This window comes from Paramisgurnus dabryanus, chromosome 17 (genome assembly GCF_030506205.2).
Source record: "Paramisgurnus dabryanus chromosome 17, PD_genome_1.1, whole genome shotgun sequence".
Lineage (NCBI taxonomy): Eukaryota > Metazoa > Chordata > Actinopteri > Cypriniformes > Cobitidae > Paramisgurnus > Paramisgurnus dabryanus.
This window is the reverse complement of record NC_133353.1, coordinates 35,038,551-35,054,349: the sequence shown is the minus strand read 5'-3', so window position 1 is coordinate 35,054,349 and position 15,799 is coordinate 35,038,551. Positions and strand designations below refer to the sequence as shown.

Genomic DNA, 15,799 nt, shown 5'->3' with positions numbered 1-15,799 from the left:
ATCCATGTTTGGATCCTAAGGAATGAATGGGGCTAGGCTAAATGCTAACACATTCACAACGCGCTGTACAAAGAGTAAGTGCACGCATTGAATAAAGATAGGGATGTATTAATTTGTCTAAGTTGAGGTAAGAACATAGTAAAATATGGAAAAAGGTGGTGTTTTCCTTTAAGGTGTTTAACCGAAACCCCATGGAACCGGATGATAGAACCGCAAGTGCTAAAATGCTAACTCGCTTCTGGGTTTTGCCTACTAAAATACGTCATCCCTGCGACACTCTGTGGTAATACAAAAATATAGTTTTATTCAAAAAGAAAAAAAAATCACAGCGTGTATTGTTTTTTATTTAATCAGTATGCACTGAAATACACAAAAACTGACATTTGCCAATCCAGCGGCAACATTAAAAAAACTAACACAATGATTTAAAGGAATCCTCAAGCCTCCTCTCCCAGATTTTAACATGCATACAAAAACGTTCATCTTTTCTCAGGATTGTCAAAACTGCACAAAATGATTTCTGTCAGGATAGGACAAATATCCACATGTGACCCAGTCTGTGAAATCCCAGCTAAAGTCAGTTTTTTGTGATTTTCTACATAAAATCATCCGACAACTTTCTGTATACTTTGATATTTTTAGAAAGAAATCTTTGATGCTCCACATCTCATCATTAGATTATGAGACCTTAACCTGAATTACGCAGACAGAGTCACAAATATAAGAATAAAATCTGTTGTGTCCATAAGGCCGTCTTTATGTGTTCATCAAATGCGGTGTGCATGTTTGTAGAGGACAAACATTTTAACAGCTATTTTATTTAACAGAAATCCAGAATTCCTCTTTCTCTCTTTGATATTCCAGTTCTGGGATTCATAGTTAAAAGCTTTCTTTGCTACGGATCAAATAAAAGAAAGAAGATGTCATAATACTGTTGAACATTTCTTTCTAGAAACACTTGTTAGCCGTTATCGTCCATACGGTTTTATTTCAAGAAAAGAAAGCTGTGCCGATTGGTCAAAAGGCTGTCGAGACGTTTCACAGTAGACTTTTGACCGACGCCATTTCTGTTTGTGTATTTTAAGAGAATAAATAAAAAGATCGTCTCTGTAAAGATTGCTGGCGTAAGAAAAATAGACACGACAAATGTAAAGTCTTTGGTCCTTCAAACACATCATCTCCCATTCCTGGCAGTACAGTAAAGTTCATCTTTCATCCGTCAAACTGTGGATGTAGAAGAGCGCTGGCTGATCTTCAGGCTCTCGTACACAGTTATCTCACGTAACATCGTTCACTTGTACCAGCTGCAATGGTTGTATTGTTTAGTGCAAAAATCAGACTCTTTAAAACATTTAGTCTGCTGTAGTAAAAATCATTTGTAAGACTTAAAATGGGTGAGAAGAAAAACAATAAAAACGTCACGTTCCAGTTTGATGCTTTCAAATGAGGCCTGAACAGCATTTTCTGTTTGACTTCATTCACATCTCTTAATAACATTTCTTGATCGTTTTGAAAAGACCGATCATACTTTCTCTAAAAGAAACAGCACCTTTTAAAAACAACATCTAAATGCATTCTAGTCTGTAATAAAGGCTTCATCATCTTCATCATCAGTGTGGATCCACTGGAAGCAGCGCAGAGCTCCTCTGGTCCTGTAGCACGTCACAGACTCAAACACAGACAGAGATGTTGCAATCTCTATAGATGTTGCTGCCTTTGGTTTTTCACATTGAGCTTTAGTTAAGCCTCGTGTGTGTCCACTAGGGGTCCTCGTCCATATCATCCAGATTTGGAGCCATGATGAAATGTTTAGGGTAGAGTAAACTGTGCTCATACGCGTACTTCTCCCAGCGGGCATCATCGCTCTCGTGAGTGATGTAACGCTCTCCTCGACGCGTTTCAAACTCGCGCAGGTCCAGCCACGTTTGGTAGTCCTGGAGGACGATGGAGAAGAAAAGCTGAGATGTAAAGGTCTAAAACATCTAAATTAGTATAACATTATAGACGTGTCCCCTTCTCACCTGTAGCCACGGATGACTGAGGGTTTTATCCACGCTGTAACGCTTTCTCATCTTAACTTGAAGAAGATTGTTGATCAGATCTGTAGCTGTGGGGTAGATTTAAGACAATTCATACTTTAAACTGCTTTAAAAATCCCACCAATAAATCAGTTCAACTCTTTCCTCACCATTGAGGAGTTATCTGGTCAAATGAAGACAAAACATTTGCATAAAAACTAATAAATTTGTATGTAAATTAGCAATACCGCAATTATCCACTAGATGGTGGACTTACCCAATTTATGAAAAAACTGAAGCCAAAACATTATTTAATCATTTTAAACTCTGTGTATGTTTTGATAATCGTTCTGAATCTGATCTTTAACAAAATGTCTTCACAAAAATGCTATTATTTCAGCTTTTTGCTAAAAAAAAATTTGTATTTTTAAAGAAAAATACCCATATTTAAGAGTTTACAAGCAGAGAAAAAAATATATAGATAGGATGAAAGGTTTTTTTCCTGTTTTGTTTGTTTATTGTTTGTTTGAAAGCAGAGTGTCTGTTCTTTCATTTGATATATTTGTATGTTTATATTTTTATAGAAGAATAGCATTTTGTGAAACTTTGACAATCACAAAAATGCTGGCGGGCAACTTTTCAAAAAATGGCTGGTGGGGAATGAGTTAATAGATACTTAAAATTTTTGAATGTTATTGCATTAGATAAAATATCTTATTACACGCCTTGCTGGAATGCTTAATTCTGATTGGCCAGTTGCGACATTCGAAGGTTTGTTATTTCCAGATAATTACCGCTAAAAACTAATAACACACGGTAAGCCCAGATGCTGCAAATCATTTTAAAATTATATATAAATATGTCATATATGACATTATATTTACAAATGATTAAACCAAATAGTGTGTTTGTGACATTTGAACGTCTTATCTTTAAACCGAAAGTAAATGTGTTTTCCTTACAGAAGGTCTGCATTCGATAAAAATTTCCTAATAAAATATTTACAAATTTTAAATCAATATTTAATGTTCCCTACTTTACTTATAAGGTAAATAGTCATGTAAGAAGCCTGAATGGGAGAAATTAAAACTTTTCGAAGCTTCGAATTAATTCAACCAATTGCTTCAAAAAATGATTCACTGTTTCCAAGCACTCGAAACACCTAAATATGGCGCCACCTTCTGGTGAAAACATAGTAAAAGCAAAAGGTTTTTCTAAAAATATGTTTTCAAGAAATAAATTATTTAACTTTATTAAGTCATTAAATAAAATGGTATTCTGTTATTTTTAGGGCAAACAGATCATTAAAACGCTAACTCCCCTTTTAATTCTGCACGTGTTTGTCATTAAATATGCGTGTTCATAAGACTGACATAACCCTGCTAAGATTTTATGAACGTTTATGAAAACTGTCATTAAGTGTTATTCGTTCAATTATGTAATTTTTAATGCAAAGATGACATTGTTTGAGATGTCTTTGTTATGACAACTTGACATTAACCAATACATCATAACTTGTAGTTTTATAACAGCGTTTTATATACATATAGTTTTATATCATGAATATTTTTCTTGACCTCAACTACAGTGATCAATTAAGTGTTAATACTCTGTCAAATAGTTTTATAACAGCATCATGAATATTCTTCAGTTCGTATAGTGTTTAACAAATAAAATCAATCATTCAATAATAATAACAATTAAAATTGATAAAATTATATTTTATTGCATTTGGAGACCGATTCACCTAAAATTAAAATTAAAACAGTACAATAAAGGGTTAAGCGTTGGGTCCATATCGCTGCAAACTTAATTACATTTAATTAAATTGATTAAATGGTTTTTCTTCTGTCAGAAAATTTCAAAACCCTCTGTGTGAGGAAGAACAAGTTCTGTTAGTTGTCAGTTTTTATGTATTGTGCACATACATAAAGTTAATCTAATCTTTCGACGTGTCTGTTGCATTTTGTTAAGGTATTTAAAATTATTTGACATAGTATTAACACTTAAAGACATTCAAATGTAATGTTAGCAATTATTCTGCTATGTCATGTTTATGACATATTTATGACAAGTTATGATGTGTTGGTTTATGTCAAGTTGACATGACATAAAGAAAATTCAAACAATTTCACCTTTGCATTTAAAATGACATAATTGAACAAATGACACTTAATGACAGTTGTCATAAATGTGGATAAAATCTCCTTCATGTTTATGACACGTGTCATGTCATGATTATGAAGACCCCTTCAAGTAAAGTGTTCCCCAATTGGGTTATGATGTATCGAAGCCTCGATTGCTAAAATCAAGTGACTTGGCCAGTTTGAAACACACAAAAGATTCGTAAAAGTGTTGCGAGGCTTCGAAATCACCCATCATTAGTACAGACAGATGGTTGTAACTGCGAAATAAGGCCCTCTTCGGTGTGATTCAAGACTCTTCGCGTCGGGTCCTGATCACTGTCGGGTTTATTTCTGCAATAACATCCAGCTGACTATACATTATCCCATACATTAGAAGTAAATATCAAACTATCTGGCATCTGTAAAGAAATGATGCTCTGAATGAACTTCACTCGGTGTCTGGTCTAGAATAAATTCAACTGGTGATGTAAGAGTAAATGTAATTGCTTCAACAAATATAAATCAAGCATTTAAAGATAATGTGATGATATTGTAGAGAGGGAAGTGACATTTATAGTATTGCAGAGGAGTATATGAGACTGAAAGTGGGCGAGGCCGGTATGATGTCTCAGGGCGATCTGAACTATTCTGAAGAGATGTGGAGGTGGACAGTCTGCTCGCTGTCTAACAGACGACTATAATCAGTCTCGTCTACAGTACAAGACAAATACTGCATTAATACACGCGTCTACAGTCAGTATTGGTTAGCAGTATATGAAGATATATGTAAGTGTCAAATGTTTAAATAGTAGTAAGGGTCTGTAAAATTTTAAACTGGGCTAGTTGTTATGTGTTGTGGACAGCTCCTGTAATGTGAAATAGCTATTTAAGGACAGAACTTGTGTTATTTTTGCAGGTTTTGTCAGTAATTTGCTTCTTACCATCTGTGGAGATCTCTTTCCAGGGTGTCGCTGGGTACATGAAGGCTGCGTTTTGGATTTGGTCATTAATGTCCTCGTCCTCATTGAAAGGAAATGTGCCGCTCAGGCTGACGTAAATAATGACTCCCACCGACCACATATCCAGTGAACGGTTGTAGCCTTTACTACGCAGTACCTCCGGGGCCAAATACGCCGGCGTGCCCACCACCGAGCGACGGAAAGATTTCTCTCCAATAATGCGGGCAAACCCAAAGTCACATAATTTCACCTGGAACAATAGACAGAGGTTTCACCGGGTCAGTCTAGTTAGGTGACGTCAGAATTGAAGTAGAGATCTCTTTATGAAGTGTTTACCTGAGGAAATGGTTCAGCGGACGCCAACAGCACATTTTCTGGCTTCAAGTCACAGTGTACGATGTTCTTGAAATGGAGATGCCGTAAAGCCACAAGGATCTGCCACAGGAAAGTCGGCACTTAATTTTACTGGCGAGCATGTTTAATGATTAATGCATGTTCAAATATTTAATAAATCAGACTACTCAGGGATGTGGATTTGTGAAGTGGATGTTTTTCTTTAATATATCAATGAAAGTCGATGATTTTTGCGAATTAGCACAGATTTGTATTTTGTATTTCATTTTGCTGGTCTTTAAATGATGAACATTCACTGACATGTTGCTCTGTTTTATTGTACAGAGTTGGCCAAGTTTTTCTTTTCTCAATATCTAAGCAATTTTATGAAATAATACTTGACAGGCATAGTGTCGGTTTCCATCCACTTGTCAATCGAATTATCTGAAGTTCGGTAAAAAAACTTATGCGAATAAAGCTGGTGAAAGTGTGTTTCCATCCAACGGCTTTAAAGCGAATAAAAACCTCTACGTAATGACGTCACATGCTGTTTTGCGATCAAATTGGTATATCGAATTGATTTGAGACATTTGAAGGTGTTTCCATTCATTTTCACACTGAATCGCACAATATTCAAGCAAACATTTGCGAACAAAGTTTTGCTAGACAAAATGGATTGCGCCATACAAGTTATAAGTGCTTATGTGCCAGCTGAGCTGATAGCGACATATTAAGCTATAATAAAAAGAAAATGACGTTAACATCAAATTGCTATGATGATGCAGATGCATGTAAATGCCCGACGACAACGGAAGCATTAACGTGAAATGATAGTCCGGATCAATGCTTAACGTAAATGAGAACGACAAATATCTTTCCTGAGCTGTTAATATTGGAAGCCAATGAAACTACGAGGGTTCTTTGGCCGAGGATCCATCTCATCAAGGTCGAATTTGCTTTTATTTTCCCTCCGGCACCGTTGCGAGATAACTCTCTTTTTTGAAACACATATCCCTGTTTGAGCACCTTACATTTACTCCGGAGGACGTCCCACGTCTTGTCATAACCATTGTTGGACATTTCCTTCCCGAGTTCCTAATAAATTATGGCATTTCTTAGATTTTTGCTATCTAAAATAGAGCTGTAATCGTGCCTTAAAAGTTAGGCCTGAAATAACCGGAGCCCGACAGAACCGGAGCCCGACAGAATGCAGCCCGAACCCGAAAGCACATTTAGATTGACAGCTTTTTAAAAGCCCGAACCCGTTTACAGCCAGATATTATTTAAATGTGCGCACGCAAACAGCTTTTATCAAGAATGAGTAATTTACACATGTTTTAACATTATATATTAATGACTAACTGGGCTACACGTCACTTGGAAGTTGAAACAAAGAAAAAAAATAAGTCATCTGTATTCTGTAACATCGTAACATCTCGTTCTAAATAGGCATATGCAATAAATTATAAATAGGCCAACATGCCAATAAAAACAATAATTTCTTAACGAATTAAATTAAGATAATACATTCTGAATAAGATGGTTATTTGAGAATAACGAAATTAAGATAAAGGTTCCGTGGGATTTGCTTCGGCATGCCAACATTAGTCTATATCCTCTGTCTAAATCATGTATTTAGTTATACATTAAAAAACCTTTACTCACCAAGATTAGGCTACATTTTTGTTAAGGAAATTATTAAATCCACTGTAAATGTCTTCAGCGTGGTCCTGCGCTTACTGATAGGGCACCCAGCAGCATTGAACTTGACCGCTCATTTACCGTGCAAAGGCGGAGCACGAGCCGTTTGAAAATGTTAGAAATGAAGCCCGAATCCGACCGAACCCGTCGGGTTTGGGCAAAGATCTTCAGCTCTAAAATAGCCTTTATTTTCTCTGGTAAATTAAATTATAAATGAGTCTCGTCTCGTCGTTTGTCCACTTACATCTGACTTTGTTGACACATGCCATGTGTGCCACCAGAGCGGACCTAAAACTTTTTCTTCTTTGTTTTGTGTGTGTGTTGCAACCATAAAATGACCTAAACCTTAATCGCAAATCATTATTTATTCGGCAAATAACGTTTCCATCAGCGTTTATCGCATAAGCCACATATCGATCAAGATAAAATCCGATGAGATCGAACGTATTTCTTTTGAGTCGAAATTCATGAAATTCAATCGAATTTTACTGTTTCCATAAGGCATTTTTCATTCGATATCACTTAATTCGGATAAAAACATGTGGATGGAAACATAGTCATTATAAATCATGCAGGAGGGAATAACTGAAGATTCACATTAGGGATGCTAAACAATTAATCGCGATTAATCGTTAGCAGAATGAAAGTTTTTGTTTACATCACATATGTGTGTAAACTGTGTATAATAAATATGTATATATATAAATATGAACACATTCATGTATAATTTTAAGAATTTTTTTAATATATATTAAGTATTTATATTTTTATATAATATAAATTATACATAAATATACAAATGTATATACACATGTAAACATTTCTAAAACATATACATGCATGTGTGTGTACATTTATTTATACAAAGTTATTATACACAGTTCACACACATATATATGATGTAAACAAAAACTTTTATTCTGCTAACGATTAATCGCGGTTAATTGTTTAGCATCCCTAATTCACATAACTTTTCATGTCATTCAAAAATAACTAGATCTTATTAATCACATATTTAATTAAAGAGAAAGAGTTTAGATGCAAAACCAAGTTTGTTCTTGTAAATGAGCATTCATGTTTAAGTAACTTCAATGAAAAGGTTATTATTCAGTAATTTAAATGCATTATTTTCACAAATGTCGCTTTAGTCTAGGGCTGTGACGGTTGTAATGACCACCGCGTATATTTTTCATAATTTGTGACGTGTACACCACCGCAGGGCGCACTTCCCCACCGCGGGTCGCACTCCACCACTGCTGTGGGGAAGTGCGCCCTGCGGTGGTGTGCACGTCACAAACTATGAAAAATCTAAACTACAATCTTGCCCAGTGAGATGTCTTCAGGTTTATTTTAACGCAAACCGCCAGCAGACGCGGAGTTAATGCGCTATTTGCAAGGGAAGGCAACCGATATCAGTGATGATATGGCTTGGGGGGCAGAACAATGAGGCAAGATATTGGCCGTTTCTCAATCCGAAGGCTGTAGACTCCGGAGGTCGCATTTGCAAACGCATAAGTCATCAAGACTGTCTTATTTCATAACATTAACAATTATAAAGTTGACTATTATTCTTTGTTAATCATACATTGTTGTAATGCTTATGAATTGCAAATGTATGAAAATAATAAACCAGGCTTAATGACATATACAGCCTGCATATGCGACCTCCGGAGGGTGCAGCCTTCGGATTGAGAAACGGCCGGTCTCTCTTGGTCACTCAAAGTTGCGGAAAAAGTATCAATCTGCGCTACCAGTACACCATCAGAACGCGCTTTCAGCGTGGCTAGAAACATTAGAACCCCAGAAAGGTTTCTCACTTCTTGTTTCACGGATGGAAGTGCTACAATAAACACGCAGATAGGGGCCGATCCCGTGGGTGCCCCGGCCGAGAAGCCATTGAAATGGCCAAGCACATATGCACAGTTGCTTCACATGTCGCATCTAAAACCACACAGAATACGTGACTGCCTGCTTTACTCCTCTTCAAAGCGCGTGGGAGCTTCAGAGCATCTTTCGTTGGTAAGTAACCTAACCATTGCTTTACGTTGAGACGAGCACCCACCGGCGGAGAAAGAATTTGGCACCAATGAACAGGTACATTTGTTAAGAACTGTATATCTGATCCTCATTTACATTTTTATATTTCAAAATATATATATGCATTATATATAAGACGTTTATGCATGTACACATACGCGCATGCATGCACCCCCCCCCACACCCACACAATCTATAACCACCGCACCACTGTGGTTAATTTGTGCGTTACCATCCCGGTGGTAAAAAACGACCACCGTCACAGCCCTACTTAAGTCATTTCATTGGTATCTTTCGTTGCAAAACCCTCTCAAGTGCACGCAAGCTTTTTTGGCTAAAAAAACCTAAACAAAATCACTTCTTTGGTTAAGACATAGTAAACAGTTGCAAAATCACTAAAGATGCGACTAAAAACAGTGCAAATAATAAATGTCAGAATGTATAAATGAAGAATCTGAGCCACACATTAGGGGGCGCTGTGATTCATGTCGGTTGTATTCATGTCCAAGTACTCTCGCAAGTTTGAATATGATCCACGGTCATTTCACATTCATCTTCTGTGCACTTAGGCTGCATACACACCAAACACGGAGTTTTTTATTCTGCACGAAACGTAATGACAATAAATAAGAAATATTGCTGACTTGTGCGTTTCCAGCGCTCTCTTTACGTTTGTCTGTTATTTGGCGTTTAAAATGGAAACGTCTTTTTAGACATGGAAAATCGATTTTACAATCGATTCAATGAACACTTATATATTAAAAATCGAAAATGATTTTTTCACAAAAGTGACAGCCCTAGCTTGAGTTGAATATTTTCAACTTGCGCGAAGACATTTTTAAGGCGAATAGCATGTGTTTTCGCAGCAATCCCGCTGCCCAATTCGCGTCATTCGCATCACCTGCGGAAGTTCGCATCTATTTGTGTCTCTGCATTAAATTTCGCGTTTGTTGTGTACTAGAGGACTTTACAATGAAAAAAATATTGATGTGGTGTTTAACCGATTCTACCAACAAAGTGGTATTTCTGAATGACCCGAGGCCAGGATTAAGTGCATTTGAAGCGAAAGTATTTAATGAACGTATAATATGTCTTAATATGTGCGTTTAGCAGCTTTTGCATCTGAGCTCTTCACTTTTTGTTAATAATATGATATTTTTGTCTTGATCTGGGGTATATAATTTATGAACAACAATTGGCGCTTTAAATAAACAAAACCATCTCCACTCATGTAGCACACTGTAACATACGCTGGTGAAACAGAAATCATTCAGTCTGGCCATTTGTTTTGAAACATTGAGCTGTAAAAAAGCATTAATGTAGCCATATGTTAGCTGATTTGTGGCTTTAGATCTGTGGGCTCCCGTAGACCCCCCGACTGCTTTAATCAACCTCAGACTCACCAAACTCATTTAGATGAGATCCAGACTCTTCCCTCATCTAAACAACACCCAAATCATAATGAATGACATAAACATGGAGACATCTGATATGAAGAGTAAAGGGTAATTTATAGTTGCGCGTAAGTTCTACCCCGTAGGCTGTGCTTAGCCTGACGCGCAACTCACATGAAATTTAACAACGGGGACCACAAGCGCTGTGATTGGTCCACTAGAACCCCTCATGTCAGGTCAAAAAACATTTTGCGCCGCATTTCTTCATAGGCATTTCCGCTTGCGACGGTAAGAACAAAGATGCGTCATCTGCATGTAGACGTATGAATGAAAAACGATACGTACCCTACAGCTAACGCAAACTATAATGAGCCCTCAACGGTTTTGGTAGATTTTAAAAGAAAAACAACATATAAGAGATCATTTCAAACCTGTGTCACCAGGAACTTAGTGATGCGCTCTGGAAGTTTGCTCTTCTCGCTGGACAAGATCATCTCCAGCATGTCTCCTTGAAGTTTCTCCATTACAACAAACACTCGTTCAGGAGTTTCAAACATGCACTCCAGGTTCACAATGCCAGGATGGTGCAAATTCTTCAAGAACGACAAAGAAAAAACAAAGCACACGTTTTGGATTGAGGTCAGTAAATCCTAAAGGGCATATACACCCAAAACTCGTATCTCTATAACCTACAAAAAGAATCACCTGTAAAATGGCAACCTCGTTCCTCAGCTGACTCTCCTGTTTGGTGGGGAATCTCATTTTGTCAATGACCTTGATGGCCACATCTCTGCCTGTTTTTCTGTGTTTTCCTTTAAAACGCAATAAAAGAAAATTCATCGTGATAATGTGCCGTCAACTAGCCATCACATAATAAAGCAGACAGGGTGAGTGAATTGGGGCAGGCAAGAGACATTTATGATGCTAAAAGGGTTTATGTGTGCAATATTCTGCCTCTTACCAAAATAAACAAATAAATGAATAGGAAATATGAATAGCAGTCATTATGTAAAGTAATATAGGCAAGAAGCAATTATTGACCAATCAGAATCGAGCATTTCTATCTGTACCTCCATAAACAATGCCAAACTGTCCGGATCCAAGCACTTCATCAGCAAAGATCTGATATATTGAGCTGATGTCCTAAAGAGAGAAACACATAATTATGATCAATTACAATAGAAGTCAAATATAATTTAATCATTAGCCACAATATTCTGTATTTTATCTGAGAAATGTTCAATGTTCATGATAGTGGTAGGACTCACTGCTATTAGTAATAGACTGAAGTTGCAGAAGTGTTTAAAGAGGATGTAAAGTTGTGAAATATTACCAGTACTCACCACATTCTCTTGGATTTGACTGTTTGATACAGAAATGCTGATGGATAATTCTTCTAAAAACAGATTAAAAAGATTGTACGGTTATTCTGATCAGCTTCCTGACATTTCTGCTATTCTAAAATTAGAATAGCAGAACAATATGCGTCTACTTTCACTTTAAAGGGATAGTTCACCCAAAGATGAAAATCCTGTCATCATTTACTCACCCTCACGGTGTTCCAAACTAACAACCAAACCAGTATACATTTCTTTATTCTGCTCAACACAATTAAGGATATTTTGAAAAATTATAATAACCAAACAGATCTGGGGCACCATTGACCTCCATAGTATTATTTTTTTTCTTATTATGGAAATCAATGGTGCCCCAGAGATCTGCTTGGTTACAAACATTCTTCAAAATTGAAAAATGATAATAACTAAACATATCTGGGGCACCATTGACTTCAATAGTATTATATTTTTCTTACTATAGAAGTCAATGATGCCCCAGAGATCTGCTTGGTTACAAAAATTCTTTAAAATTAAAATAACTAAACAGATCTGGGGCAGCATTGACCTCCGTAGTATTATATTTTTTCTTATTATGGAAATCAGTGGTGCCCCAGAGATCTGCTTGGTTACAAACATTCTTCAAAATTGAAAAATTATATTAACTAAACAGATCTTGGGTGCCGTTGGCCTCCATAGTATTATTTTTTTCTTACTATAGAAGTCAATGGTGCCCCGGAGATTAGCTTGGTTACAAACATTCTTCAAAATTGAAAAATGATAATAACTAAACAGATCTGGGGCACTATTGACCTTCCAAGTATTATATTTTTCTTACTATGAAAGTCAGTGGTGCCCCAGAGATCTGCTTGGTTACAAACATTCTTCAAAATTGAAAAAATTATAATAACTAAACAGATCTGGGGCACCATTTACCTCCATAGTATTATTTTTTCTTACTATAGAAGTCAAGTCAATGGTGCCCCAGAGATCTGTTTGGTTACAGACATTCTTCAAAATTGAAAAATTATAATAATAAAACAGATCTGGGGCACCATTGACCACCATAGTATTATTTTTTCTTATTATGGAAGTCATTGGTGCCCCAGAGATTTGCTTGATTACAAACATTCTTTAAATTGAAAAATTATAATAACTAAACAGATCTGGGGCACCATTGACCTCCATAGTATTATTTTCCTTACTATAGAAGTCAAGTCAGTGGTGCCCCAGAGATCTGCTTGGTTACAAACAATATACAAAATATCTTCATTTGTGTTCAGCAGAACAAAGAAATTTATGCAAGTTTGGAAACCCCTTGAGGGCAAAAAAATGATGATAAAACTTACATTTTGGTAAATTATCACTTGGTTTCACATTTATCACATGCAACAAATTATGAGTTATTGTAAGTGTTGTATTCAATTCCAAGATTATAAATTTACAAGACAAAACTGTAATTTCTTATAGTTAACATGCATGACTGATTAAAACAGCGTATTGGTTGAATAAATCAATAAAATTGAATAAAATTGCACGTAGTGCTGGATATTGCGACCAGGTTGGCAATTGGATTTATTTTTATATGTTTTAATCATATATCAATTAGTTATCAATATGATTTACATTTAATGAACAGATCCAATATACTGTTAACACGCGTGTTTGCTTTCTAAGGTGTTTACATTTGCACAACAGACTACGGTTATGAGGAAAATCGTGTCATTTTGAAAAAAATCTGGTGTAAATATGTCCGTTCAAGAAAACATGACACAATACTTCTCAAACAATTTTTTGCTTGAATATTTTAAATTGACAAGACCTAAAACATTTGCAAATAATGAACGTGTGCAAATGGTGCGGGGATCGATATTGTTTTGTTAAATTGAACATTTAATCAATATTCTTTACATTGCCCTAATCATGGGGGTGAAAGTAAAAAGTAATTTGGGTTATTCTTGTGTAAAGGTGAACCTCAATTTTCATCTCTGGGTCATGCCGTGAATGTTAAATGGAAAGTGTGCTTGTTTAATAAATAAATAAACCGCTTTTATTAATCCAGACCTGTCAAACCATTTTAATATTTGGTAACTCTCAACACAATTAAATATAGAGGTGCATCAGGATATTAAACTGAGATCCGTTCACTCTCTCGAACAGAAAATCCTCTCAATTCCTATTACATTTATGCATTTGGCACTTTTATCCAAAGTGACTTACAAGGTGCAAATTTTTATCAGTATGTGTGTTCACTGGGTTCAAACCCATGATCTTTTGCGCTGCTAACACAATGCTTAACCACTGAGATATACAGAAGCATATTTATCATCCAATACAACCATTATTGGTATTTATAACAAGACATGCCATTGATATTCCTTTTTATTCAATTTGAAAACATAATTGCACTGAAACTTTGTGTTTGCTTGTATAGTCATAACTCCTCTTGATATGTTAAACATCTTAAATGTCAAATGACTACAACTGATGACCTATCATCGGTTTTAAAACATAAAAATAGTCAGATCTGACTTACTGTGGTCTTTACTCTGTCCTGCCGTGGTGCCAACACTGGGTTGTGGTGTTACCGGGACAGGCATCAGGGCCTGGCGAATGGCCCTCTCCCACCCCTGTGCCACCTCCAGACCCACACCACCTGCAGCCAGCGCCGGGTTGTGGATGTGGAGGTGAGGACCACCGGTGTTTTCTCCCACGTAATAAACCATGGTGTCGGTGATGATCTCGAAACAGTGCGGATTGCCCCCCAATGCAAGACAACTGAAGTCGTGTGCGACCTCCACCTGTAAGATCTCTGATAGGGGAATCTCCTGTGGGTCAAACAAATGAGTCAGAAATTCAAACACTGACTCAATCACACTTAGATAAGGCCGTTAAAACAATCAGGTTGTCTTAACCTCTGGAAATGAGTCATAAAAATTCATCCACGTGCCCTTGAACATAAAATATAAAGTCCGGCTATCTTAAAGATATCAAAGCATCCATTGGTATGCTGCCAACCAAAAGTCCTTTTCAAGTCTCTCCAGCTTTACTAAGATATGCTTAAACTTCCTATATCGTATAAATGCACATCACAAACACCACCGTCTTCTTTTGTCTCCGAGTGCACACGAGGTTACCTCCTATCTTCATTGACGTTACAAAGCGCAATGTGCAAAGTCTGACTTGAACGTCTTTTAAGAGTCCACCTTCTGCTCAGCCCCCAAACTGCTTTCAAATGAGACAGTGGGAGAAACAGTAGCTGTGACCAATCAGAGTAAATGCTGCGCCTGCGGTCGCTTCTGAATATAAGATGAAGTGCTTGTGGTTTGGTGGGTGAATCATGTGACCCAACCCTACAAAGAGCTTCATGATTACAGGGCAGCGTAGCAGAAGTGTTCACGTTTCTGCGTGTGGAGGAAAGTCACCGAGACTGTAGGAGATGGTCACTTCCCACTGAAGGGGGTGGGCTGTGGTTATCTTAAGATGGGTCTGAAACCCCCATACCCAAAAAGAGCCAAAGTAGAGGGCTTCAAATTTCAAAAGAAAAGGTTATGATTTCCAAATGTGGAAGTTTGACATCCCTGTCATGATTTACATATGTGGGAAGTTACATACAGTGCTTTGCAAAAAAAAAAAAAAAAAAGTATAGATTTATATAAGTATAGATTTAAAAACACTGGGTGTCATTCACTAATAATTGCTAACACTAAAGGTTTTTTGTATATAAAAGCACATTTGAACTTCTCACGAAAACTTTATTCATAATTTACAACACATGCGTACGCACATAAATTTGTTTTCAAACTCGTTTTTACGTTAGTAAATTTGGAGAGTTCTCAATGAACGCGGCCGCGGGCACAAGGTTGGTCATTTGCATAATACACGCACAAACCAGCT

General features: G+C 36.7%; 1 protein-coding gene across 2 annotated transcripts in view; it reads right to left on the bottom strand.

The window, feature by feature from the left end:
- Positions 1 to 326: 326 nt before the first annotated feature.
- Positions 327 to 15,799, bottom strand: part of prkd3 (protein kinase D3) — a 58,486-nt gene continuing 43,013 nt past the window's right edge. For both annotated transcript variants that reach the window (XM_065267292.2, XM_065267291.2), the window contains exons 11-19: positions 14,439 to 14,730; positions 11,912 to 11,964; positions 11,639 to 11,711; positions 11,274 to 11,380; positions 11,000 to 11,161; positions 5,440 to 5,538; positions 5,086 to 5,353; positions 2,022 to 2,107; positions 327 to 1,934 (exon numbers count right to left, since the gene is read on the bottom strand). In XM_065267292.2, coding sequence (XP_065123364.1) covers positions 1,761 to 1,934; positions 2,022 to 2,107; positions 5,086 to 5,353; positions 5,440 to 5,538; positions 11,000 to 11,161; positions 11,274 to 11,380; positions 11,639 to 11,711; positions 11,912 to 11,964; positions 14,439 to 14,730 — 1,314 coding nt within the window. In that variant the 3' untranslated portion in view covers positions 327 to 1,760. The remainder of the gene's footprint in view (positions 1,935 to 2,021; positions 2,108 to 5,085; positions 5,354 to 5,439; positions 5,539 to 10,999; positions 11,162 to 11,273; positions 11,381 to 11,638; positions 11,712 to 11,911; positions 11,965 to 14,438; positions 14,731 to 15,799) is intronic.